The sequence below is a fragment of the Centropristis striata genome, chromosome 13, assembly GCF_030273125.1.
Source record: "Centropristis striata isolate RG_2023a ecotype Rhode Island chromosome 13, C.striata_1.0, whole genome shotgun sequence".
NCBI lineage: Eukaryota > Metazoa > Chordata > Actinopteri > Perciformes > Serranidae > Centropristis > Centropristis striata.
In genome coordinates this window covers 34,647,352-34,673,281 of record NC_081529.1, presented here as the reverse complement: position 1 = coordinate 34,673,281, position 25,930 = coordinate 34,647,352, and the positions used below count along the sequence as shown (strand labels likewise).

The window sequence follows — 25,930 nt, the reverse complement described above, 5'->3', positions numbered from 1 at the left end:
TTTTGAATACTTTTGATTTTGCCCTCCATGTAGCACATAAAAAATGTTTTCTATACCCATATTTGGTATCCATTATTCCTTCACCTATATGATCTGACAATAATTTTTTCGATTTAACCTACTTTATCAACATATTGAACCCAAAAATACACATGAAATCCGAGTTGAAAAATGATACTATTTACTACAACAAAAACCACAAATATGCTCAATGAACTGTTTTGGAACTTGAAAATGTAAACATCGGATACAAATATGAACATATAAAAAGGTAAAAATTTAAATATAATAAAACTATGTACAAAAAAAGTCCCATAAAAACATGTATATTTATAGGCGTTTTTTCCTTATTAGCTGCAACTCTTCAAAACAAACTGTGCGAAATTATATATTATGATTATTATCTTATCTTATTATCATATCTTTGGTTTTACATGACCTGGGAGTGTCATTGTTGAATGTTTTTTTGTTAAACTTCTCGTGATCATAGACCCCAGAGGGTTAATGTTCCCTTGTCTAATATTTTTGGGAAATGTCTTTCACAGCCCCGATGGCACCCAGCTAGTGTGTTATTTGGTTTTTTGGGAGATGCCGTCACAACAGGACACTTCTGCTGATAACATGCTGTCCTACTGGTGTCAAAATGACGCGTCGTTTGACAAATCTGAGGATCTCAGGAGGTGACAGAAAACAAACTTCCCCAGCGCTCATCTCATATTCTCAGTTCCTGTTTTTTTGCTCGTGCGGCGTTTCGAGTCGAGATCAGACGAGCTGCCTAATGTCAGATGTTAAAGCGGCAGAAATCAAGATTTTTTTTTTCACTCAGGCCTTGGAAAAAAAGATGGAGGACAGGATTGAGAGGATTGTGGAAGTGGTGGAGGATGTGATCTGGTTTGACTTCCTGTGTGGATGTGCTCTTAAAATGACAAGAAGCTGACACTCCAGCAGCAGACATGTTTTAAAGATGAGATTTTTTTTTTCTCCACTGAGCAAAGTCACTTATTATTAAACACTTTTGCATTACCAGAGTTGTTTACTCCATCTCCCTGATAGAAATGTATACTGCATATTACTTATAATTCAATCAGTGCAACATTGTTACAAATTGGTCAAACAAAACATGAGTAATGAGTAAATTTAAGTAATATTTTCAAGTTCGTCTGGATGAATTGACTTTTTGGCTCAATTACCACATAAATTGAGTAAAATGTAACTGAAATATTATGTTAACCATATGGAAAACCTGAGTAGAAATCACTAAACAAACTGAGTAAATATAATTGAAAACATTTGTAGGATATACCTGCAAATTTGCTTATGATTTACTTAAAAAAAATGTGTTGTACTGACTGATTTTACACTTATTATTACAGATATTTAAACCATGTAATCTGTGAGTCAAATATTAATTTATTATGAAGAAGTAAACTTAATTTATTTGTGGATATTTTACACAAAGATTCCTGCTGGTAGTCAACTCAGATACTCATCATGATGATATTCATCATTTTTATTTAGTATGCATATCTTTATATTACTGTCACATTTACAGGCTCCTTGAATCATTTCTTAGCACAGTGGTTCCCAACCTTTTTCTTGAGGGACCCACATTTTTACCACTGTAAACTTTGGCGACCCCCCCATTGTCCGTTGCTTCTATGTAGCCGAACTCAATGTGACTTTCATGGTACCCTCTCTTTTTCTTTTTGAGATATTCAGCATTTTCATCTCCCTGTTAGGTGAGGTTACCGCCAGGTGAGGTTACCACTAGGCGAGGTTACCACTAGGTGAGGTTACCACTAGATGAGGTTACCGTTTGGTGAGGTTACCGCTAGGTGAGGTTACCGCTAGGTGAGGTTGCCACTAGTTGAGGTTGCCACTAGGTGAGGTTACCGCTAAGTGAGGTTACCGCTAGGTGAGGGTACCACTAGGTGAGGTTACCGCTAGGTGAGGTTACCACTAGGTGAGGTTACCGCTAGGTGAGGTTACTGCTAGGTGAGGTTACCACTAGGTGAGGTTACCGCTAGCTGAGGTTACTGCTAGGTGAGGTTACCACTAGGTGAGGTTACCTGTGTATACTGCAGGAGGGATGTTAAACATGTCCTTATTCTCGCGATATAGCCTTTATTTTTAAACTTTTCTATAGTGATCTTTCTATTTAAATAAATGAATAATCGTTTAAAGTAGCCCTGATTTAGTTGTTTTTGTCCCACTAATGAATTAAATGCTGACTCATCTATATTTAACACATTAGATTTATTACATCCCTTAAAATCAAGAGGGGCGGTAGCCTTTCTGGGCCTGTAAAAGTCATAAAAATATTAATTGAATTTTGAAAAAGAGCATTTTTGTTGCTGTATACAGAGCATTTCCTGTGAAGCAAATGCCACAGCTTCTTTTCTTTCATTTCTCTTGTGCTCCTGGGAGGACTTTCATAAAGGACACACTCCCACCACATGGGTCAGATGGACAAAGACGTGATCATCAAGAGACATGTCGGTTAACAGACAACACAAACGTCTGCCTGGGCGATTGAACCCAGGCCTCATTATTTCTGCCTCTCTTTCTCCTCCTCCTCACTCTGTCTCTCAGTCTTTTCCTGGATTCAGTTGCAGGGACAGTTGCAGCTCGGAAGTTGGCGAAGTGAACAGCAAATGTCAGTCACACACTCAGAGGATGAGTAATACCCACTCATCCCCTTGATGTGGCGGGACACTAATAAATAGCATTCCTGACTCTTGCCTTGTGTTTGAGAATGAGAGCCAATGAGTCGTAGCAGCAATTGGAAGGAAGAGCTAAAATAAAACACACACACACACACACACACGCTGGGACACGTTGTCCTCGTTCCACCAGATTGTGTTAACCAAAAAAACTCACCCACTGTGTAGCTGCTACACATTAAAAGGCTAAAATGACACATGTGTTGTGTACATGGAGCTTTTATTGGTCAGCATTTACACTCCAAGTTATCATTTATTTTACTGTTCGTGCCCTAATTTATGTCCCCAATGAAGGAATTATGAATTAAAGCTATAGTTGTTTTTTTTTTTTTTTGGCAGCAATCCATATTAACCTTGTAATTTAACTCTATAGAGTCTTGCACTATTTTGTCCATTTTTGAAAACCTTTTCATGTCTTTTTTGTGTCTTTTTTTAGTTATTTTGTGTCTTTTTTGTCATTTTGTGTCTTTTTTGTGTCTTTTTTTGGTCATTTTGTGTCTGTTGTTGTGCCTTTTTTGTTATTTTGTGTCTTTTTTCAGTCATTTTGTGTCTTTTTTTGGTCATTTTGTGTCTTTTGTGTCTTTTTTGGTCATTTTGTGTCTTTTTTCAGTCATTTTGTGTCTTTTTTGGTCATTTTGTGTCTGTTGTGTCTTTTTTCTAGTCATTTTGTGTCTTTTTGTGTCTTTTTTTTGTGGTAATTTTGTGTCTTTTTTGGACATTTTTGTGTCTTTTTTTGACCTTATGAAGAAGTCGTGCTCCGGCGCTTTCGTGGACTCCAGAGGGTTTAGTGGTCTGACAGAAAACTAGTCTTCTGTACCTCCTGTTAGAAAATCTAGCCCCATATGGGAGACTTTGGCCAATCGTAGGTCACTACAGGAATCGGCTGTTATATAACCGTAGATGCGCGTGCACGTCCCTTCAGATGGTGAAAGTCTGATTCAATGGCTGGAAATCCTGCAGAAAAAGTTGTTATTGCAATATTTGCAACAGCTGTCTGCCCTGCAAAGCATCTCAGACAAATCAAGATGGACTTATCAAATAGAGAGTCTGACAATAAACCCAATAAAATGTGTCAAAATCAGCAAAGTGTTTTTAAAGGACGGTATAATATAGGTTGTAATAGTTTTGGATTTTTCATTAGTTTTAGTTTTAGTTTTAATTTCGTTGTGATTTTTTTTTTATTTTGTTTTCAAATTCAGTTAGTTTAAATGAGTTTTTAGAGTGAGTTTGCTAGTTTTTAATTCGTTTTTATTTTTAGTTAGTTTTAGTATTGTTGTAACAGGAAATTTGTTGTGTGCGAGATTTTAAAAAGTCACAATTAATGTTTTATTTATATTTGCTTTATTTCCTTTGTCTGATCCATCTCAGCCCCAATAAGTTTATTAAGTCATTAAACCAGATAGATGAAATAGATTTTATATCAACCAATAAGGTTTACGTGTGAAAAAAGTTGACAAAGACGAAAACAAAGGACATTTTCACTATAATTTTAGTTAGTTTTGTAACCACGAAATACAGTGTTTTTATTTATATTGCAGTTAACAAAAATGTTTTTTTCAATTCTAGTTTTCGTTATTTCGTTAACTATAATAACCTTCTTTTTTTTTGGAGATGGATGGTAATGTTGCTAACAGGTTAGCCTCCTGCTACCTGTAGCCAAAGGCTCTCTGCTGCTGCTAGAGGAGGGCTCTATTTTTTTAATTCTGGCCTTTTTGTTTGTGTTTTTTTTCTTTTTTGCCATTTCCAGAAAACGGCCTACCCCGGCTTTAAGCTGCTGGATTTGAGCCCTGCTGTGTGTGTGTTTGGCATCCCACCGACTCACAGGATTAACTCACAACTCCCACCCATGTTGACCTGAATGTTCTTTTTTAACAAAATAAACCATTTGTTTAACTGTTTTTTAAAATACTACAGTATGAAAGGAGGCCTTCGTTTGTCCGTCCAGATGATGAAATGTCCTGTTTGCCTGCAGCCAGTTTCTTTATTGTTCTGTCAGCTGATCAATGCCCCCCAGAGGACAGAAGAGTTTTTATAGACTGTGAGGATCCATCACTAGTTACACTAGGGCTGCACCATTATGGTACCAATCATATGCACGCTTATTTTAGTCAATATTGAGAAAGTAATTATTAAATGTGATTACTCACTCACTTTGGAAACATCAGCATTTGTTAAACTTTTAATTGAACTTTAGCTATAATTAAAATGGAAGACAAATATGTTTAACATAGTATAGGAAGACTTGTTCCAATGTTTGTTCCACTCATAATTTTCTATTTCTCTTTAAACCATGGCTCAAATTACCTGGGGGCCGCTGGAGGCAGTATCTAAATGACCAAAAAAAGACACAAAATGACTGAAAAAAACACTAAATTACTTATTATTAAAAAAGACACAAAATTATTTTTAAAAAAAGACACAAAAATATTTTCAAAAAGACACAAAATTACTAAAAAAAAAAAGACACAAAATGACCAAAAAAAGACACAAAATGAATTTAAAAAACACTAAATTACTTATTATTAAAAAAGACACAAAATTATTTGAAAAAAAGACACAAAATTATTTGAAAAAAGACACAAAATGAGATTAAAATTAAAAATTAAATTAAAGGGACCTTCCACACACAACACAGTAAAGAGCCATTCATATAAAACTCACATTAAACTTTCATATCAAGGTGGGGGCCACAAAATATCATCACGAGGGCCACAATTGGCCCGCATGTCGTGAGTTTGAGACCCATACTTTAAACCATTGTAGGACTCATTTAATATTATCTACAAAATTAAGCATTTTCAGAGAATATGAGGATTCTTTGTGTTATGTGATAAAACAGTTTGCTATTGTTCTTAATGTTCATGTTGTGTGTGTGTGTGTGAGGCCTTCCAGTTGTTAAACATCAGTCAGAGTTTGACTTTTCCAACTAGGACAAGCATCATAAATTCATACGGAGCCCGTGTTATTTTGCAAACAGCACCAGCTCCTCCTCAAAAACTCATTTATAGGTATTATTTTCAGATTAATTATGTCTTTTTCTAAAGGAAACGTAGCCGCCATCTGGACTTCAAACGGCATGAAAGAGAGCGAAGGAGCCTTGTGAGGTCTTTCTTCTGGGTCGTGATGGACTAAATAATGATGCTGTCAATTTTTCAAAGCGTTTCAATCCCGAGTACGTGATTAAGACGAGTCAAATGAAGAGGGTGATGACAGAGTGAGTCAAAGCTGAGAGGATTTCTGATGAGGAGAACAAGGCAGACAGCTCCTCCAGCCTGCTCCTCTATTGTCATTTACCAAATGATTACTGCTCCTTCAGATTTGGCTTCGTCAAGTGGTTCCCAGTAGCAGATCCCACTGATTCCATCACATCTCCCCATGTAACGCTCATCCGGCTATTTACGTTAGAAACTCTAGCTGATGGAGATCGATTGATCATGTCTGGAGTCATCAGTGACTCTGTGCTCTGTGATGTGTTGACTGTTATTTACTATGTGCATACATCACATGTTGGATTTCTGCCAGATGCTTTTTTTATCTGGCTGACAACAGTAAAACATTCATTACAATACTCCTCACCTACATTCACTCACACATCACACATTCATGCAGATGTTTTATAGATATATGTATATGATTCTAAACACTTATACATTATTTATCTTTTAAGGAAAGTGGGTTGCTTTTGGTTATTATTGTCAGTAATATTGATATGTATGTATATATATATACAGTACACCTTCTCATTCAATGTGTTTCCTTTATTTTCATGACTATTGACATTGTAGATTCATCAAACTATGAATGAACACATGTGGAATTATGTACTTAACAAAAAAGTGTGAAATAACATGTCTTATATTCTAGTAAGCAAAGGGTGGTTACTTTGAGGAATCTAAAATACAAGACATGTTTTCAGTTATTTCACACTTTTTTTGTTAAGAACATAATTCCATATGTGTTCATTCATAGTTCTGATGAATCTACAATGTAAATAGTCATGAAAATAAAGGAAAAACATTGAATTAGAAGGTGTGTCCAAACTTTTGGCCTGTACTGTATATATATATATATATATATATGGATTACTTAACCCTTGATGCATATAACATATAAACACCTTATAATGCACAACATGCATTCATTCCCCATGTTATTTCATGCTGGCTGTGTGTTTGAATATCTTTTTTTATTATTAGAACGGATCATTATATCCATTTTTCCTTTCATACTTTATGAAGAAAAAAGTTGGATTTCTGCCAGATGCTTTTTTATCTGGCTGACGACAGTAAAACATTCATTACAATACTCCTCACCTAAATTCACTCACACATCACACAATAATGCAGATGTTTTATATATATATATGTATATATATATATATATATATATATATATATATATATATATATATATATATGATTCTAAACACTTATGCATTATTTATCTTTTAAGGAAAGTGGGGTGCTTTTGGTTATTATTGTCTGTAATATTGCTATATATATATATGTATATACAGTACAGGCCAAAAGTTTGGACACACCATCTCATTCAATGTTTTTCCTTTATTTTCATGACTATTTACATTGTAAATTCATTAGAACTATTAATGAACACATGTGGTATTATGTACTTAACAAAAAAGTGTGAAATAACTGAAAACATGTCTTATATTCTAGTAAGCAAAGGGTGGTTACTTTGAGGAATCTAAAATACAAGACATGTTTTCAGTTATTTCACACTTTTTTTGTTAAGTACATAATTCCATATGTGTTCATTCATAGTTTTGATGCCTTCAGTGGGAATCTACAATGTAAATAGTCATGAAAATAAAGAAAACGCATTGAATGAGAAGGTGTGTCCAAACTTTTGGCCTGTACTGTATATATATATATATATATATATATATATACATATATATATATACATGCATGCATAATGTGGTTAATGGATTTTAAATACAGCATGGCGCATTTCCCCCTTTTCCAGCACAAATACTTTCTTGTGTAACATTTGTTTCTGTTGAATATTCAAATCAGGTCCACACTGCAAAAAAGGTGTTTAGTCTAAAAACCAGATCAAACAGTAAATCTGAGGGAAATGATCTTGCTGCATGGACAGATAATTTACCTTGACAAGATTTCTTAAATTATTATTATTATTGCCCGAGCAGAGTAGCACACTGCAAATTATTTGTTTCTTACCAAGATAAATAAAAACTTTAGATTTAGAAGTGTTAGATAATTTATCTTGTTTTAAGAGTTAATTTTTTGTTTTAAGCGTTCAACATGCTTATTTCTGGATTTAACAATCTTAATTTAATAAATCTTGTCAAGGTAAATTATCTGTCCATGCAGCAAGATCATTTCCCTCAGATTTACTGTTTTTATCTGGTTTTAGACTAAACACCTTTTTTGCAGTGCAGCATGAGGACCAGGGGCCAGATTCACAAAGCATTCTTAAGAAAAAAACGCTTCTTAAGTACCACTTTTTTCTTAACTCTGCTCTTAAGACACAATTTAAGAAGATTTGGTATTCATGAAGAAATTCTTATCTTTTCTTTAGCTTTTTTCTTAACTTTCTTCTTAAGTTTTTTCCTAAGATAGAACTTGAGAACAAATGAGATTCTTGAAAACAAAGTTCTTAGATTTCTTCTCATATTTCTTCTTTAAGAGAATCCCTCAGCAGTCTGAAAACAGATACAGTGGAAAGAAAAGTCTTGTTTGGATTTACTCCTTTACTTCTCTACTTTACTTGATTTCTATAATATTTAGTGTATGATGTTTATGATCTAGTGATCTTAAGTTAAAAATCTAAGAATGCCCTAAGTGAGAAAACTAAGAAGTTCCTAAGACATACAACAATTCTATAAAAAAAGGTGAATATCATTTAAGAACATTCTTAGGAACATCTTGTCTTTTCTCTTAAGAATTAAGTTTTGTCTTAAGAACACTTTTGTGAATGTTGCCTGTAGGAACCATTGAACCATTGAACCAACGACCCATTGAAATGAATGTCTACAACAGTCTAAGTGGATGAAACTATCAGAAATGAAGCTTTTCTCTCCTATCAGTAGGAATATTTTTTTTCTAGATGGAAAAGAGGCAGGAAATTATGTTTTGAGTGATTTTTTTGTGGCGCAAAATGGCAAAGCTGTTTCCTTTGTAAAAGTCTAAAAAATAGTGTTTCAATATGGCCTCCTGAAGGTCATGTGACAGATTAAAGCTTTGCTATTGGTTCCCTAGACTCTTCCCTCTTTTTAAAGTATCACATCACTCAAAAACATGCATTGTAGAAATCTGACAGAAATTCCCAAAATTGGGAATGTTGTCTGAGGGCAACACCGTACCACAGAGCAGCTATTCTCAACCTTGGGGTCCAGACCCCAATTGGGGTCGCGAGATGATTTCTGGGGGTCGCCAAATCATTTTGGAAGTCAGCTCTGTCTCCACTGTGTTAAAGTGTTCATGTGTTAATGTGTTTTTTGTCTTTTTTTGGTCATTTTGTGTCTTTTTGGGTCATTTTGTGTCTTTTTTTGGTCATTTTGTGTCTTTTTGGGTCATTTTGTTTCCTTTTTTTTGTCATTTTGTGTCTTTTTTGGTCATTTTGTGTCTTTTCTGGTCTTTTTTTATCATTTTGTGGTCAATTTGTGCCTTTTTTTTAGTCATTTTGTTTCTTTTTTGGTCATTTTGTGTCTTTTTTTGTCAATTTGTGACTTTGTGGTCATTTTTTGTCATTTTGTGGTCAATTCCTGTTTTGCTTAATTTTATGTCATTTTTGGCCATTTTGTGTCTTTTTTGATCATTTTGTGTCTTTTTTGATCATTTTGTGTCATTTTGTGATCAATTTAATTCTTTTTTGGGTAATTTTGTGTCTTTTCTGACAAATACCAAAGTATCAAGTTGTTACTTTCCAAGGAGTCTCTGGCTTGAAGCTGACTGTTACACACTCAGGAGGTCAGAATGGACCTTTAAACTGATAGCAAAGGACTTAGATTAAAAGTAACAATAAAATATAAATGCACAGACAGAGAGATGTTTTAGTTGTTGTCTGCTTCATTATTTGTCCAGAATTCGTCGTATCAACTGAGTTTGTATTATTAAGCTCAAACTTCTCCACCTGTCATGCTAATGCATGCAAACTGTATTTTGTAACCGCAGTCATTCGAGGTGTCAAAGCAGTAAAAGCAGGTGTAACTAGCGTAATCAGATTAATTATAGGTCTGCTCCATTTAGGTGTGCCTGTGAGCCAACATGCACCATAACAGGCTGCTGGCACTGACATGCCAAGATGGAAAACAGCTATTATAAATGTTATTAGTTACACTTGTGTTTGCCAAGCCATAAATATCTGCTGTGAGAAAGGTTTCGCCTGTTTATAGTTATGTCACCTTCATGTAATGCCGTTTTTTTATGGGGATGACATCACTCTCTTATGCTATCACACAAGCACAATAATTGCAGATGTACTGAAATGAGAAATGACCCATTTTCCCTCTTTATTGTTTGTTGTGTGTGTTTTGTCAGAAGTGACTCCAACATGGAGATCCTTCTTGTAAAACATGTGGACACTCGTCATGAAAACATAATTGGTATTCTTCCTACGTGGGAGGTTTTCATATTATATGACAATGATAGGAGGGGCAGCTTTGTTGTGGTTGTAATCAAATAAAGTTTTATTACCAGCACATCCTGTTCAGTCCATGAAGGATGCTGCTGTAAACCGCCAGAACACAGCTTGCAAAGGGCAGTTACCAAATTACCCAAATTACCTGGGGGCCGCTGGAGGCAGTATCAAAATGACCAAAAAAAGACACAAAATTACTAAAAAAAAGACACAAAATGACAGAAAAAACACTAAATTACTTTAAAAAGACAAAAAATGACAAATAAGACACAAAATGACCAAAAAATACACAGATTTCCCAAAAAGACACAAAATTATTTTTTTTAAAAGACACAAAATGATAGAAAATTACCAAAAATGACACAAAATGACAGGAAAAAACACAAAATGACCAAAAAAGACACAAAATTATTAAGAAGTCACAAAATGACACAGAAAATACACAAAATTACAAAAAAGACACAAAATTATTTAAAAAATGACACAAAAATGGCACAAAATGACAGAAAGAAACTCAATTACTTAAAAAAGAAACAAAATTACAAAAAAAGACACAAAATTACAACCAAAAACGATACAAAATTATTTTAAAAGACACAAAATTGTTTTTAAAAAAAAAGACAGAAAATGACCAAAAAAATTACACAAACTTACTCAAAAAAGACACAAAATGACCAAATAAACTAAATTACTTAAAGAAGAAACAAAATGACCAAAAAAGAAACAGAATTACCAAAAAAGACACAAAATTATTAAAAACGAAACAAAATGACCAAAAAAAGACACAAAATGGCAAAAAAAGTAATTAAAGGGACCTTCCACACACAACACGGTAAAGTGCCATTCATATAAAACTCACATTAAACTTTCATATCAAGGTGGGGGCCACAAAATATCGTCACAAGGGCCAAAATTGGCCCGCGGGCCGCCAGTTTGAGACATCTGCTCTAATCCGACACCCTCCTGCTTGGTCACATCAGCTGCTAACATGTTGCTGCTCTCTTTCCTTCCTGAGGAGAAACTCTCCTCTACTTTTGGCTCTTTTGGCCTCTTTAAGTTCCTAAAGTGTCACCAGCGACGCCTCTGTTCTGCTAGATTATACCCTCACTTATTAAAATATTTTTTAGGGGAAGGCAGATCATCCAACATTTGTTAAAGAGAGAATTATACATTAAAGACTCTCCGGGGCTCACATCTAATAGCGGCTTGGCCTTGAAGGCAGCAGAGGAGCAGTGAGACGGGTAATGTGGAGAGACAGCAGAGTGGGACAGACACAGAAAGACAGGATTGCGTGTGTTTGTGTTTTTTTACCTTATATTCTCTCAGAATGTGCTGCATGCCATTGTATGTGTGTGTGACAGCTCAACCATGTGTGTGTCTGTTTGTCTGTGTGTGTGTGTGTGTGTGTGTGTGTGTGCCAGCGTTGGAGGCAGTCTAACACTGAGCCACAGCATCTGCCTGTTTTTGTGACACTCCTTTGAAGTCTCTTTGATTCTCCCCAGTGCCCGCTAAAAAAGACTTCAGACACTTTCTGTCTGATTGCCTTAACATGGCGTTGTCCTGGGATGCCCAGGCTTTTGAGGGGAGGGGGGGCGAGGGGGGGGTGGGGGGGGGGCACACAGTGCAAACCACAGTAAGAAATAAAAAGCAAGTAAACCAAGCAGAGTAATGAGGATGTGCAATAGCTTGGGAATACGTGCAATATAGGTAAGGAAGTGTGAAACACTGCAGCTGCAATGCTTCAGACACTCACCTACACTTCACTACAATGGGTTTTTTTTTTTTTGCTTGTTGTGAATTGTAGAGAATGATCATATTATACCGGTATAATAAGATCATTCAGATAACTTTGTGTGATTTTGTGTTATGCATTTGCTTTTGGAGCACAGTGAAGATATGATTACTACATGTAACATACAGTCATGGAATGGAAAAAAATATTAGACCTTTGTTTTCTTGTTCATTTTAATGTCTGGTACAACTAAATGTACATTTGTTTGGACAAATATAATGATAACAACAAAAATAGCTGATAAGAGTTTATTTTAAGAGCTGATATTGAGACATTTTCCATGGTTTTCCTTGATAAAGATTGTCTGTAGATGTAAAAATGACTAAAAAAAAACACAAAAAAACCCCAAAAGACACAAAATGACCAAAAATAGATGCAAAACTGACCAAAAAATGACACAAAATTATCGAAATAGAAACAAATTGAACAAAAATAGATGTAGAAATTACCAAAAATACAGTCATGGAAAAATTACTAGAGTTTTATTGTTTTCTTTTCTCTTTTTCTTTTCATTTTGATCATTTTTATATCTATTTTTGGTCAATTTGTTTCTATTTTGATGATTTTGTGTCATTTTTGCATCTATTTTTGTTCAAATTGTTTCTATTTCGATAATTTTGTGTCATTTTTGCATCTATTTTTGTTCATTTTGTGTCTTTTGGTCATTTTATGGTGTGTTTTTTGTCATTTTTACATCTACAGTCAATCTTTATCAATAAAACCATGTTAAATGATTAGATATCAGCTCTTAAAATAAACTCTTATCATCTATTTTTGTGGTTATCATTATATTTGTCCAAACAAATGTACCTTTAGTTGTACCAGGCATTAAAATATACAAGAAATAATATTTTTTTCTAATAATTTTTTCCATGACTGTAGATGGCACATGTCATATCGTGATCGCAAACACAGCATGTCCTCACACTGATGCCTGAAGTTTGAAATAATGTGAAATGTACATTAAGAAATCAACTCCTTCAGTTTTGAGGCTGCAAACAATCTTCACCACAGCAGCAAATTGATGCAGTTTTGTCCAAACAGCAGCTTATCTTCTTCCTTTTGGCATTTCCCAAACAACTTCCTTTTTTTTCCAGGTTATTTTTGCATCTATTTTTGGTCATTTTGTGTCTTTTTTGATCATTTTTGCATCAATTTTTTTTGTCATTTTGTCGTTTTTGGTCATTTTTACATCTATTTTTGGTCATTTTGTCATTTTTGGCCATTTTTACATCTACTTTTGGTCAATTTGTTTCTATTTTGATATTTTTGTGTCATTTTTGGTCATTTTGTCTTTTTTTTGTCATTTTTACATCTACAGTCAATCTTTATCAAGAAAACCATGAAAAATGTCTCGATATCAGCTCTTAAATTTAATTTTTATGAGCTATTTTTTCCATGAAGTTTGAAATAATGTGAAATGTACATTAAGAAAACAACTCCTTCAGTTTTGAGGCTGCAAACAATCTTCACCACAGCAGCAAATTGATGCAGTTTTGTCCAAACAGCAGCTTATCTTCTTCCTTTTGGCGTTTCCCAACAACTCTTGAGATGTAAGTTCACTGCATGTGTCAGGCCGCTCTTATTCCTCCTGTTTCAGAGGTGGAGGGGTTGGGCTTATTAGCATTCCTGCTATGTAATGTTGACGCTCACTGGCAGCACTATTAAAGGTTCTTCTGGGTAAAGTCAAGGCTGAGCAGTTCAAACAGAGAGAGGTCAGGCCTTGGCAGAGATCCTGCACAAACACAAAAAAACTAAAAAAGCAGAAACATTTAAGCATGTTTGTCAAACTTTCACACACTCAGAAACTGTTTCTCCATCTCTTCAGCGTCTGTTTAAACATACAGTGTATTGACAGTTAGGATAATTGTATTGGGGTGTGAGCTGGAGATATCTATTTATTTATTATTATTATTATTATTATATGTTTTTTTCTTTATTTTCGGGTTTATAGGTTACAGAATATATTACTGTTTCTCTTCCATATTCGTCAGGAAATTTGATCCAGACAGATTTTTTTCATTTTTGAGTGCCAGAAATCTGTAAATACGGAGAGGAATATGTACATAATCTACATTGGTATATTAATTAAACATGTTAACCCTGTGGAGTGTCCTGGAGCTCCAAATAATCCAGACTTGTTGCCTCCATCAGACTAGAAAACAAAGCAGCGTGGAGCCCTACTGTAAATTTACCTCTAAAGTTCTGGCTGTAAACTCCATGAGGCCAGTTTCAGTTTGATGATGATATACCAAGTAAAACTGGAGACAAGCTCAAATAGATTTAGTATAAAATGATAGAACTGGATGGAACCCTCATATATGTTAGATTTGACACCTTTGTTCACATTTGACACATTTAAAATTCTTTATTGAGCATGATAGTGTTTTGAAAGTAAAAAAAAGACACAAAATGACTAAAAAAAGACACAAAATGACCAAAAAAAGACACAAAAAGACACAAAATGACCAAAATTAGACACAAAAGACACAAAATGACTAAAAAAAAAGACTCAAAAAGACACAAAATGACCAAAAAAAGACACAAAATACACAAAATGGATTAAAAAAAAAGCGACAAAATGAGAGGACAAAATGAAAAAAAACCCCACAGAAGACACAAAATGACCAAAAAAGGACACAAAATAACGATAAAGACATGAAAGGGATTAAAAAATGGACATAATAGCCCTAGACTCCATTGATTTAAGACATAAATCCATCAGGAGATGTACACAATTAACAAAATTATTAAAGTTGCCTACATCATACAATACATTTACATTTATGTATGTCATTGTGTAACAATATAGACAATTTCCTCCCACATTTCAATGATAATAAATTCAATCTTAACCTAAAATCACCTCGGAGCCTGCAGGACATTAGTTGAAACCTAAATCTACTGTCCGTCTCTTCCCAGGTGATCTCAGACCTGGAGGCCCAGTCGTCTGGTCTCCGTGAGGAACTCCAAGGAGCTCATGCCCAACACAAGCAGCAGCTGGCTGAGATGGCTTTACTCCTGGAGGAGGAGAAACAGAAGGCCTTCCTGGAGAAAGAGGCGTCGCTGGAACGTCTCCGCTCCGACATGGAGCGTATCCGCAGAGAGCTGGAGGACAACTACCAGCAGGAGAAGGACGCTGCTCAAGAGAAGGTGGGTGAAGATGGGACAGGATCCGTTATACACTCTATATTCCCTCTATATGTGGATGAATTACTTTTGAACAAAGGCGACATAAAAAGTGACGCCTTAATTTGCTCACAATCAGAAAGTAGCTGAAAAAGGTGCAGAGAACACTGAAATAGACACTCTGAATGAGAGTGGGACGGGTAGTGGGAGTGATGGGGCGGAGTGTGACGAGGCTTCAGATCGTGTGTCGAGAAATCCAGGAAGTCTTTTTTGAAGCTCGTATCGAGGCTGGTTTCTTTAAGGACGAGTGACGTCATCGATGACGTTGAAGCCTCGCTGGTTCAGGGAATGGTTCCAGTGTTGGCGTGATATATGAACATATATAAAGATCAATGGATCCCTGCAAAATTGAGTCCAAGCACAGTGGCAAAAATACTCTTTCTTAATAAAAATGAAGTCATCATCATCATCCCAGTATTCATCAGCTCAATCACTGTCTAATCTCTGGAAAACACTCCAACAGTTTTAACGTAAACATCTCATGTCCTGTTGGATTTATTTAAACATTGACTGAAATCATACTGACATTTTTTTCATTACTGACATTAATAGACTTTTACCATTACCCAAAAATGTATCAAAAACAGATTGAATGAATGAAGCACACCAAATTAAATTAAACTGCTCTTGGCAGTGATTATCCCCATGCTGAGTCAGTGTGTTTACATACACAGTTTAATCGAGCTATGCTTAAAAATCGATATTGGCGTCTAATCGGTCTTCTGGGTTCTCACCTGGTACTCCGGCTGACTCCCGCAGTCCAAAAACATGGACTAAGGTCTAACTGGTGACTCTAGGAGTCGCTGGATTTGTCTCCAGTCGCTTTCTTGAAAAATAGTCGCTAAGGGAGTCTGAAAAGTTCCTAAAACGTCGGCAAAACTGCTTCGCTGGCTTTTACAAATGGCACGTGTTGTTGTGGCGTCCAGTACTACGTCACATCCTGCTTAGCGTTCTATCCAATCAGCAACCAGGCTTTTTTCAGGGGAGAAAGAAAGAAGCCCCTGGTCTTCTACAGCAGTAGTTCTCAACCTTTTTGAGTCGCGACCCCCAATTTAACATGCATGTTGTCCGCGACCCCCGCTCACTGAACGGAATCTCACACGCACAGTTCAGATCACCCAAAAAAGAAGTGATCAAAAAAGACACAAAATGACCAAAAAAGACACAAAATGACCAGAAAAGACACAAAATGACCCAAAAAGAAACAAAATGACCAAAAAAACAGAAAATGACTAAAAAAAGGAAACAAAATGACCAAAAAAGACACAAATTGACCACAAAATGATAAAAAAAAGACACAAAATGATTAAAAAAGACACAAATTGACCACAAAATGATCAAAAAAGACCCAAAAAAGACAGAAAATGACCAAAAAAAAGATATTAAGTGACCAAAAAGACTAAAACACATGAACACTTTAACACAGTGGAGACAGAGCTGACTTCCAAAATGATTTGGCGACCCCCAGAAATCATCTCGCAACCCCAATTGGGGTCCCGACCCCAAGGTTGAGAATAGCTGGTGTAGAGTACTATGTCACATCCTGCTTAGCGTTCTATCCAATCAGTAACCAGGCTTTTTTCAGGGGAGAATAAAGACCCTGCTCTTCTACAGGGATGACAAAAATCCTGACATAAGCCCGCTCTGGACGACTCGTATTCAAATTAGGGGCGTTTCGGCGAGTGAGACCCTCCTCATTCTGGGTATTAGACTGTAGTGGAAACAGCCCTAATGGTGCCATCAGCATCCACACTACATGTACTTATGTATTTGTATGAATGAACTCTTTTGGTCAAGGGAAATACCCTTTTGACATGAACACACTAGTTAGTGGATTGGACTTAAAGCTCAGTCACAGAGTGGAAACCACAGCAGAGCCATTATCCAGCTCTGCTTTCTGCTATCTTAGTGAACCAGGAAGTACTTCAATTAGAACTTCTGAGCTTCCTCCTCCCTTTCTTTCTTTCTTTCTTTCTTTCTTTCTCTCTTTCTGTCTCATATTCGCTCCCCTCATCACTACAGAAACTGGACCCACGGCTAGGAAATCACCCATAATCTTGTGCTGGTCTAGCAGGAAGCTGACCTAAGGTGGTGTTGATCAGAACCTAATCCCTCGGCAGGTCCCATCAAAGAGAGCCTTTTTCATTAGACACCATCCCGCCCCAGCTGCGCAGCATTAGCCCCGGAATGCAGGGACCTCCAAAGCACCCAGTCGGCCATTTTGGCTCCATATGGCACACAGAACCAGAGCCACAGATCCGAGGAAAAGAGTGTGTTTATTACAGAGTAATCCTCATTTGAAGAAATCACGCTATTTCCTATCAGCTCCATTTTTTTTTTCCTTTTTGGATATGTGAAGGCTGTTTTGCAGCTAAAAGTTATTTTATCTTTTTGGCTCACTTTAATTCCTCCCCCTCTCTCTTCCCTCTCTTTTTTTTTTTATACACTGGGAAAAAATGACCCGCAGTTGTCGGGGAATCTGGAGTGGATTCAAAGCAGCGATGCTGACTGTTGAACTAAGACTGATAACACTTTAAGCCATGTGCTAGTTTCACTTTTTATGAAAGAGATTAATGATTTCTCCGTCCTTTTTGTCAGCTGAAAGTGCACGCTTCTAAAAAAAAATAATAAAAAAAACCCACCAAAGGTTGAACGTCTTTTTCCTCCCGTTTTTTTTCTACTTTCTAATCTGTCTCCAAGTTTGACTTCGGAGTGGGCAGGGAAAAAGTTTCACTACTTCATCTTCATGCACCCGTTTTTTTTTTTTTTCACGTGGGATTGAAGTCAGCCAGCTCTCAGATCCATATTGACTAGTTCGCCCTGTTTTGTAAGCTGAAAATTTCTCATTCTTTTGATGCAGACAGAAATGCTGTCCTCTGCAGTCCACCATCCTCTTGGAAGCAGAGCCTGAGCAGGCCAGCTTTTCCTCCTCTTTTTTTTTTTTTTTTTTTGAACACATCTCCCAGATCCTGGAAAGAAAAAAAAAGGGCCAGAGAAATCCATTAAATCCATGAATGGATTCCCATCAAAGACGCAAGCGTTTAAGGGAGAGACAGAGAGGGATACAGGGTGGAGGAGGTGGAGGAGGTGGAGGGTGGGGGGGTGTTTTGGGAGTAGACAGTCGAAGCTGTTGGAATGAAATAATGAGAAACAGAATATCAGAGGAGATAAGATCAGACGTTCAGATAGTTCCATACATTTGAGCCTCACCAGAAAGGAAAAGAGGAAAGAAGGAAAAGTGATGGAGGTGGGCTGAGAAGAAGGTTTGGGGGGTTAGTAGGGTGGTTGCAATTGAAGTTTATCTTTCTAAGTGTGTGTGTGTGTGTGTGTGTGTGTGTGTGTGTGTGTGTGTGTGTGTGTGTGTGTGTGTGTGTGTGTGTGTGATGGGTGAGACCTCCCAATCTCTCTGCTCCACTGAGGGGCCTGTGAAGCTGCCTCTGTGCCTGATAAAGGAGCCTCATCTCTGGGCTACAGTGAGCACCAATCCTGCCTCTCACCCACACCACCACCTCCTTATCTGACTTCCTTATTCTCCTCCACACCTCCACCACACCGCACCGTCCATCTCTCTCTCTCTCTCTCTCTCTCTCTCTCTCTCTCTCTCTCTCTCTCTCTCTCTCTCTGTGTTGTGGCACAGCAGAACATTAGGGTTTTCTATAAAGAGTTACCAAAAGTCAGGGCTGGGCTTTGAGGAAGTGTGGGAATACTGTTTCTTACCACACGTGCATACACACACACACACACACACACAGACACACATTCTAGTACTTCTATCTTTGTGAGGACCCTCATTGTAACAGTGAATTCCTTTGCAAGGTTATAATAGTTTTGGATTTTATTTATTTATGTATTCATTCATTCATTCATTCATTTATTTTAATTTTATTTTTTTAATTATTTAATTTTTTATTATTATTTATTTTTCATTAGTTTTAGTTTTAATTTTGTTGTGAATTTTTGTTTTCCAATTCAGTCGTTTTAATTAGTTTTTAGAGTGAGTTTGCTAGTTTTAGTTTAGGTTTTATTTTTTTGAAATGCTTTAGTTTTGGTGTTAGTTTTAGTTATTTGTAATGGGGTATTTGTTGGGTGGGAGATTAAAAGAGGTCACAGTAAATTCTGCCTTTATTTCCTTTGTCTGATCCATCTTCATTATGTATAACTAAAATTAAAGTGAAAATGTCCTTCATTTTCGTCTTTGTCAACTTTTTCAGTTTTGTAACCACACAATACAGTTTCAGTTAATTATCATTATCATGTAACCTTTAACCCTTAAAACAAAGTCTGAAATCTCTAAAATGCCTTTAAAGAAGTGAGGACCGGCTGAAATGTCCTCACTTTGCATAAATGTCCTCACTCTGCTGGTTAAAAACGCGTTCCGGTCCTTACTATGTAGGAAGTACAAGAACACACACACACACACACACACACACACACACACACACACACACACACACACACACACACTACTCTGCATGACTCTAGCATTAAAAAACACGGGTCATATTTGCTAACAGTGCTTGATAGGCAGGACTTTTATGGTCTTAAAGTTTGGTGAGTGGTGAAAAGCTCTTTGTGCCGGGCCTCTTCACATCACACAGCTGTATCATACTCACTCCCTGCTTATCAATAGTCAAGATCTCAGATACTGTGAGACAAAAGATCAGCAGGCCACAGGTTTGATAGGACATGAATAGCGTCTGGAACCATGAATTCATATTGTCTCTTAGTCTCGAGAGCGCTGCTTTTTGATCTGCTTGGAGAGATAAGATGTCCAAATGTTCACTGATATGCGTGTGTGCTTGTGTATAAGTGTGTTTTAGTGAAAGCGAAAGGGTGCACACACTCACTGTATATGTGCTTTGTATGTCTGCATACTTCACATGTACTGCATACACTGGCAGGTCCTCATTCTTATGGTTTTAGAGAGCCACATAGGACCCATTGCTATTTTTTTTAGGTGGAGACAAGGGATCTTTAGTGGGAGATCAACAGTAATTCTATATGCAACATTGAAGTGCTATACAGGGTCAGCTGGGGCTGGTAGCTCAATTGGTAGATCGGTCGATGGTTTGATCCCTGACCATGCAAAGTGTCCATCCATCCATCCATTTTCTTTTCTTTTTTTGGGGCCGGGTCGCGGGGGCAGCAGGCTAAGCAAGGTATTACAGGCGCCCCGTGCAAAGTGTCCTTGGGCAAGAAACTGAAGCCCAAATTGCCCCTGATGCTGCACCATCGATTGTATGCATGGTACACTGACAGGTCGCACCGTATGCTAGGTTTTGTCATGTTTTTTAGTCATAAATCTGTAATTAACATTGTGTTTTGATAAAGCCCTATTCAAATGTGAAAGTTTGAACACTTTGGAGGAAGTATATGAAGGCCACGCATATGCTGAATTATGTCTCGTGAGATGATTTGGTGCTAAATTTAGCAGTGTGTATGTGCCTGTTAGCACATACACACTGTACTGCTACAGAGCTAACTGTAGCTAACTGTCGCTAGCGGCTCCTTAAGAAGAGTAAGAAGGAGTCGCTGGATTTGTCTCTAGTCGCTTTCTTGAAAAATAGTTGCTAGGGGGGTCTGGAAAGCTGCTAAATTTAACAACAAAGTTGCTAAGTTGGAAACACTGCTTAGCCAGCTTTTACAAATGGTGTTGTTGTCATGTAGAGTACTACGTCACATCCTGCTTAGCGTTCTATCCAATCAGCAACCAGGCTTTTTTCAGGGGAGAATAAAGATCCTGCTCTTCTACAGGGACGAAAAAAGTCCCGACAAAAGCCCGCTCTGGACGACTCGTATTCAAATTAGGGGCGTTTCGGCGAGTGAGACCTGCCTCATTCCGGGGTTTGCCCGGTAGTGGAAACAGCCCTATAGAAAAAACATGCAAAGATTTGGTGTCAAAAACATTTTAGAGAGGTGTGTTCTATGTTCTACTGTAGGAAAGCCAGACACCATCTGAATGCTCTAGCTCTCTAGTTTTGTGGTTTTAATGTTTCATGTAGCTGTGTTTCTGTTAGAGGTCACAACAGGTCAGAATAAAAAAGAATATTTATACTGCTGGCAGAAAAAGCATGGTTTCTGCCCAAAACTTCATGGGATGTATGTCTGCAAAGGGAAGACCAGTTGAATTTAATTCAGATATCTCCAGGTGAGAGGTCAAGGCCAACATGGCCATGCCAGTTTTCCCTTGCCATAAAACTTTTGAGCGTAATTTAGCCCCTTTCCCAGCAAGCTAGCATTAAATGGCGTGGCCAATGGATGCCTTAGGTTATCTTGTCTCATATGATACCAGTATCTTCAATCTAGCGTTAAAATGAAGCAAAGAAAAGAGGTCTCTAGGGGTTAATTGCAGGTGTAAATGTCAACATGCATGTGTATAAAAAGAGTTTTGGATTATTCCTCAGGCTAATAGTAGGAAAGCAAAGTGTGTGTCCGTGCCCGTGTGTGTGTATATGTGTGTGTATTTGTGGTACTTCCATGTGTGTGTCCCTTCAGATCAAAGGGACAGGGCATTTCATCAAACACTAACCAAGCGTGACAAAACCACCTGGAGGCAAACATCAGCCAATGAGAAAGCAGCTTTTTGGCATTCAGTAGCCAATCCCTGCTCCCCGTGTCACAGCAACAGTGTCCCTCTGGCCATGTCCCATGTGACTCGCTTGACATGAAAGTGCTCACTCTTTTTCTGACACACACCCACACACACACACACACACACACACACACACACACATGCACATGCACATATACACAGGTTCAGCATCAGAAAGCTGAAGGCCTCTGTCTTGCAATTAGTGTCTTTTTCCTCCTAGTGTATGCACTTCAAAAAACTTGAGTGGTTCTTCCTCTATAAGTTAGGTTGGCTTACACATGGTATGACTCAATATAAATCTAATGAAATCTCAGAGCTGGAAGACCCACCTGCAGGTTTCAGCTCAGAGAGAGTTGTGAACCCCGGCCCATGAGGACGGTGTGTCGTTTTTGCAGCACCATTGTTGGTTGTCTGAATAGAAATGCATCAAACATGCTAACATGCATTCAACGGGGTCATCCCCTATGTTCGCCGGGTCCTATTTTCCCCGTTTTTCCCAAAAAGGGTCCTATGTTCCTCGTTTTTCCCAAAAAGGGTCCTATTTTCCCTGTTTTTCCCAAAAAGGGTCCTATGTTCCCCGTTTTTCCCAAAAAGGGTCCTATGTTCCTCGTTTTTCCCAAAAAGGGTCCTATGTTCCCCGTTTTTCCCAAAAAGGGTCCTATGTTCCTCGTTTTTCCCAAAAAGGGTCATATTTTCCCCGTTTTTCCCAAAAAGGGTCCTATGTTCCCCGTTTTTCCCAAAAAGGGTCCTATGTTCCCGTTTTTCCCAAAAAGGGTCCTATGTTCCCCGTTTATCCCAAAAAGGGTCCTGTGTTCCCCTGTAGCAATACATACCGGGAAACATAGGACCCTTTTCCAGAAAAAGGTTCCTACGTTCCCTGCAATCTATCAATCTCGACAGTAGACTCTCAGCATGTCCAGCAGGCCTACCGTCGAATGGCCCACCTTAGCTCAAGCAGCCCAAAACTTAAATTTGCACAGCAGCTACTTTCTGGTTACTTTGCAGTTCATTTTTTGGCTTTTTAAACAGGGTTAGGGTTAGGGTTAGGCCTATTTGCCATGGAATTTGGCAGTAATGGTGGAAAAAGTAACAGACCGGGGAACATAGGACCCTTTTTGGGAAAAGCGGGGAAAAAGGGTCCTATGTTCCCCGGTCTGTTACTTTTCCCACCATTACTGCCAAATTCCATGGACTCGGGGAACATAGACACGCTCCCCATTCAACCATGACCGAACCATGACTTCTATATACTGTTGCACCACTAATTTCTGAGGCTATTTTGTATCCAATCTCTCAATCAATCAATCTCAATCTCGATTCAGTCGAGGTGGATAATACGCCTCAACTGTGACCATCGCTTTAAAAGCAAACAACAAAACTTGTTTGTGATCAGGGATCCAGCTGGAGGAGAGGATTGCGGTGGCAGTTTGGTACCTCCGCTTGGGCACAGACTTCAAACCCTCATTTAAGTTGTTTGGCAAAAGAAAATCATCTGTGTATAACTTTTGTTTGTTACGCCATGCACAAAGCTGACTAGGCGATCGTTTCATGTGGCCGGAGATGCATCTGCTTTCACACTATTTTCCATGTGTGGACACATGCACCCCTGACCATCCTTACATGTGGTTTGACTGATTGGATCTTAATGTGTCGTCAATGTGTTCTTGTTGAATCCATTTCCATATTTAGAGCTGTGCATTCGTGAACAGACCACCCAAGAGGTTTTTAGTGCAAAACATGCACACCGCTGATTTTCCAATTTCTCACTTTGCCAGTGTTGGTTACTTTGTTCTTCTTTTTTCTGTGGATCAGTTTGTGTGGATGTCTGTTCCTAATCGGATGGGACCAATAATACATCTGGCATTGTTGATCTCTACCTGTGTTTGTTTTCATCACTTTTCATTGACATAAGAAGAAGAATTTCCGCAAGCAGTGATGATACTGTGTCAACAAAGCTGTGAATATATTAGATATTGAACCTTTGTGTCCTTGTCAAACTACAGAGAAGTCTGAAAGGAATAGTTATATATATATATATATATTTACATCATCTTCAGGTTGTATGAGGTATTTATCTATAGTCAGTGAACGCCCAAAAGTTTGGAGAAGCTGGCAGGATTACCAACACAAAAGGTAAGAAATGTACTGCTCTGGATGGGGGCAGCACCAGCTAACATATGTGATCAAGTTTAAGCTATATTTAGAATAATTTCACCACCTTACCTTACTGTCAGAGCCCTTTCTGAAGGAGAACTAAGGTCATTATATATCCTCTCGCACAAAAACAAACTAACCAATCGAGGCAGTGTCAGACGACCAACTCCTGTGTTCTGAAACGGTAAATGACTGTTTTTGTCAAAGGAGTCTGGTGGGCTTAGAAAGAGAGTAAATAACAGCTCAGTTTCCCCTCCATAAACTTTAACAGGCCCGTCCAATGGCAAGGTAAAGACAGCAGTGACCAGGAGTCTGTTTTTGTTGTTTGATTTGGTTGTTTTTGTGGCTTTGAAGAGAGCATATATAATGGTTTCAGTTCCCTTGAAAGGGCTGTCTAAATATAGCTTAAACTCAAACTGGTATTGATTTTTTTAGGTGTGCCTTTTTTTAGGTGGCTAAAATATGTTTTACTGCTGTCCCTATCCACAGCTGTGCATTGCTTAGCTTCCAAAGTGGTTCTCCTGCCTGCTTCTCCAAACTGGAGGTGGATCTACAGTAGATCAGAATGCAGATATCTGCATTCTGGTTGCAGAATGCAACCAGATAATACACTCAGTACATTTACATGACACTTGAAAAAAAAAATGATTGCCTTCATCTGACTATAACTGGACAACTTAAGTGCATGTAAACGTGTTAGTCCGATTAATGTTGGAGTTCGCCAGCTCTGATTAGGACACGCAGATAATGTGATTGGAATAGGATTTCCGCCGGTATGTATGACAAGACAACGCATACTCAACCCCCCCACGCGTATAACCCCGGAACAAAAACATTAAAGAAAGCCGGTCAAATTCACCGGTCACAGTAGCCGGTCACATTAGCCGGTCAAATTAGCAGGTCACATTAGCCGGTCGGAGTAGCCGGTCACATTAGCCGGTCGGAGAAGCCAGTCGCATTAGCCGGTCGGAGTAGCCAGTCGCATTAGCCGGTCGCATTAGCCGGTCGCAGTAGCCGGCCAAATTAGCCGGTCACATTAGCCTGTCACATGAACCGGTCACATTAGCCGGTCGCATTAGCCGGTCACATTAGCCGGTCGGAGTAGCCGGTCACATTAGCCGGTCGCAGTAGCCGGTCAAATTAGCCAGTCATATTAGCAGGTCGCATTAGCCGGTCAAATTAGCCGGTCACATTAGCCGGTCGCAGCAGCCGGTCACATAAGTCGTTCGCAGCAGCCGGTCACATAAGTCGTTTGCAGTAGCCGGTCACATTAGCCGAGGGCACAAAGTGTCAAACTGAGGTCAACAGAACGGGCGCCATATTAATCCACTAAGAAGACTCATATCACCACCCAGTGTTGAGGAGGAGGACACGTTCCCGTCTGTTATTCGTTTTTCTCAGTTGCATGTAAACTGGAACAAGGACAGAAATCCCATTAGACGCCGAAATCGATTTTTAAGCATAGCTCGATTAAACTGTGCATGTAAACACACTGAATGTTTCTTGTTTATATTCACATTCATTCCTTTGTACTTTGAGTCTCTGTGAGTGAACCGTTCTCTCTCTCAGCCAGAAGATGGTGGTACGAGGTTGTTGTCATTGTTGTTGTTGTTGTTGTCATAGCCACGTCTTGTTCTTCTCTCTTGCCCACTGTCACTGCTGACTTATTAGGTTGGTCCTCTGCCATTTGGAGATACACCAAATCACATTATTCAGTCGGTCATGGATTAGACGAGGAGGAGAGAAACATAGGCTGAGGGATGATCAAAGAGGGCCCGCATTCACCTCACACTAACACAGTAAATGGGAGACAAAGAGATGGGGGAGGCAGAGCCAAGGATCTGATTTTCGAAGAGA

General features: G+C 38.1%; 1 protein-coding gene across 1 annotated transcript in view; it reads left to right on the top strand.

The window, feature by feature from the left end:
- The window catches only part of cep112 (centrosomal protein 112), a 219,298-nt gene that overhangs the window by 122,814 nt on the left and 70,554 nt on the right, over window positions 1-25,930 (top strand). The window contains exon 21 of the mRNA XM_059347126.1: window positions 15,061-15,291. Within this exon, the coding sequence (XP_059203109.1) occupies window positions 15,061-15,291 (231 nt within the window). The remainder of the gene's footprint in view (window positions 1-15,060; window positions 15,292-25,930) is intronic.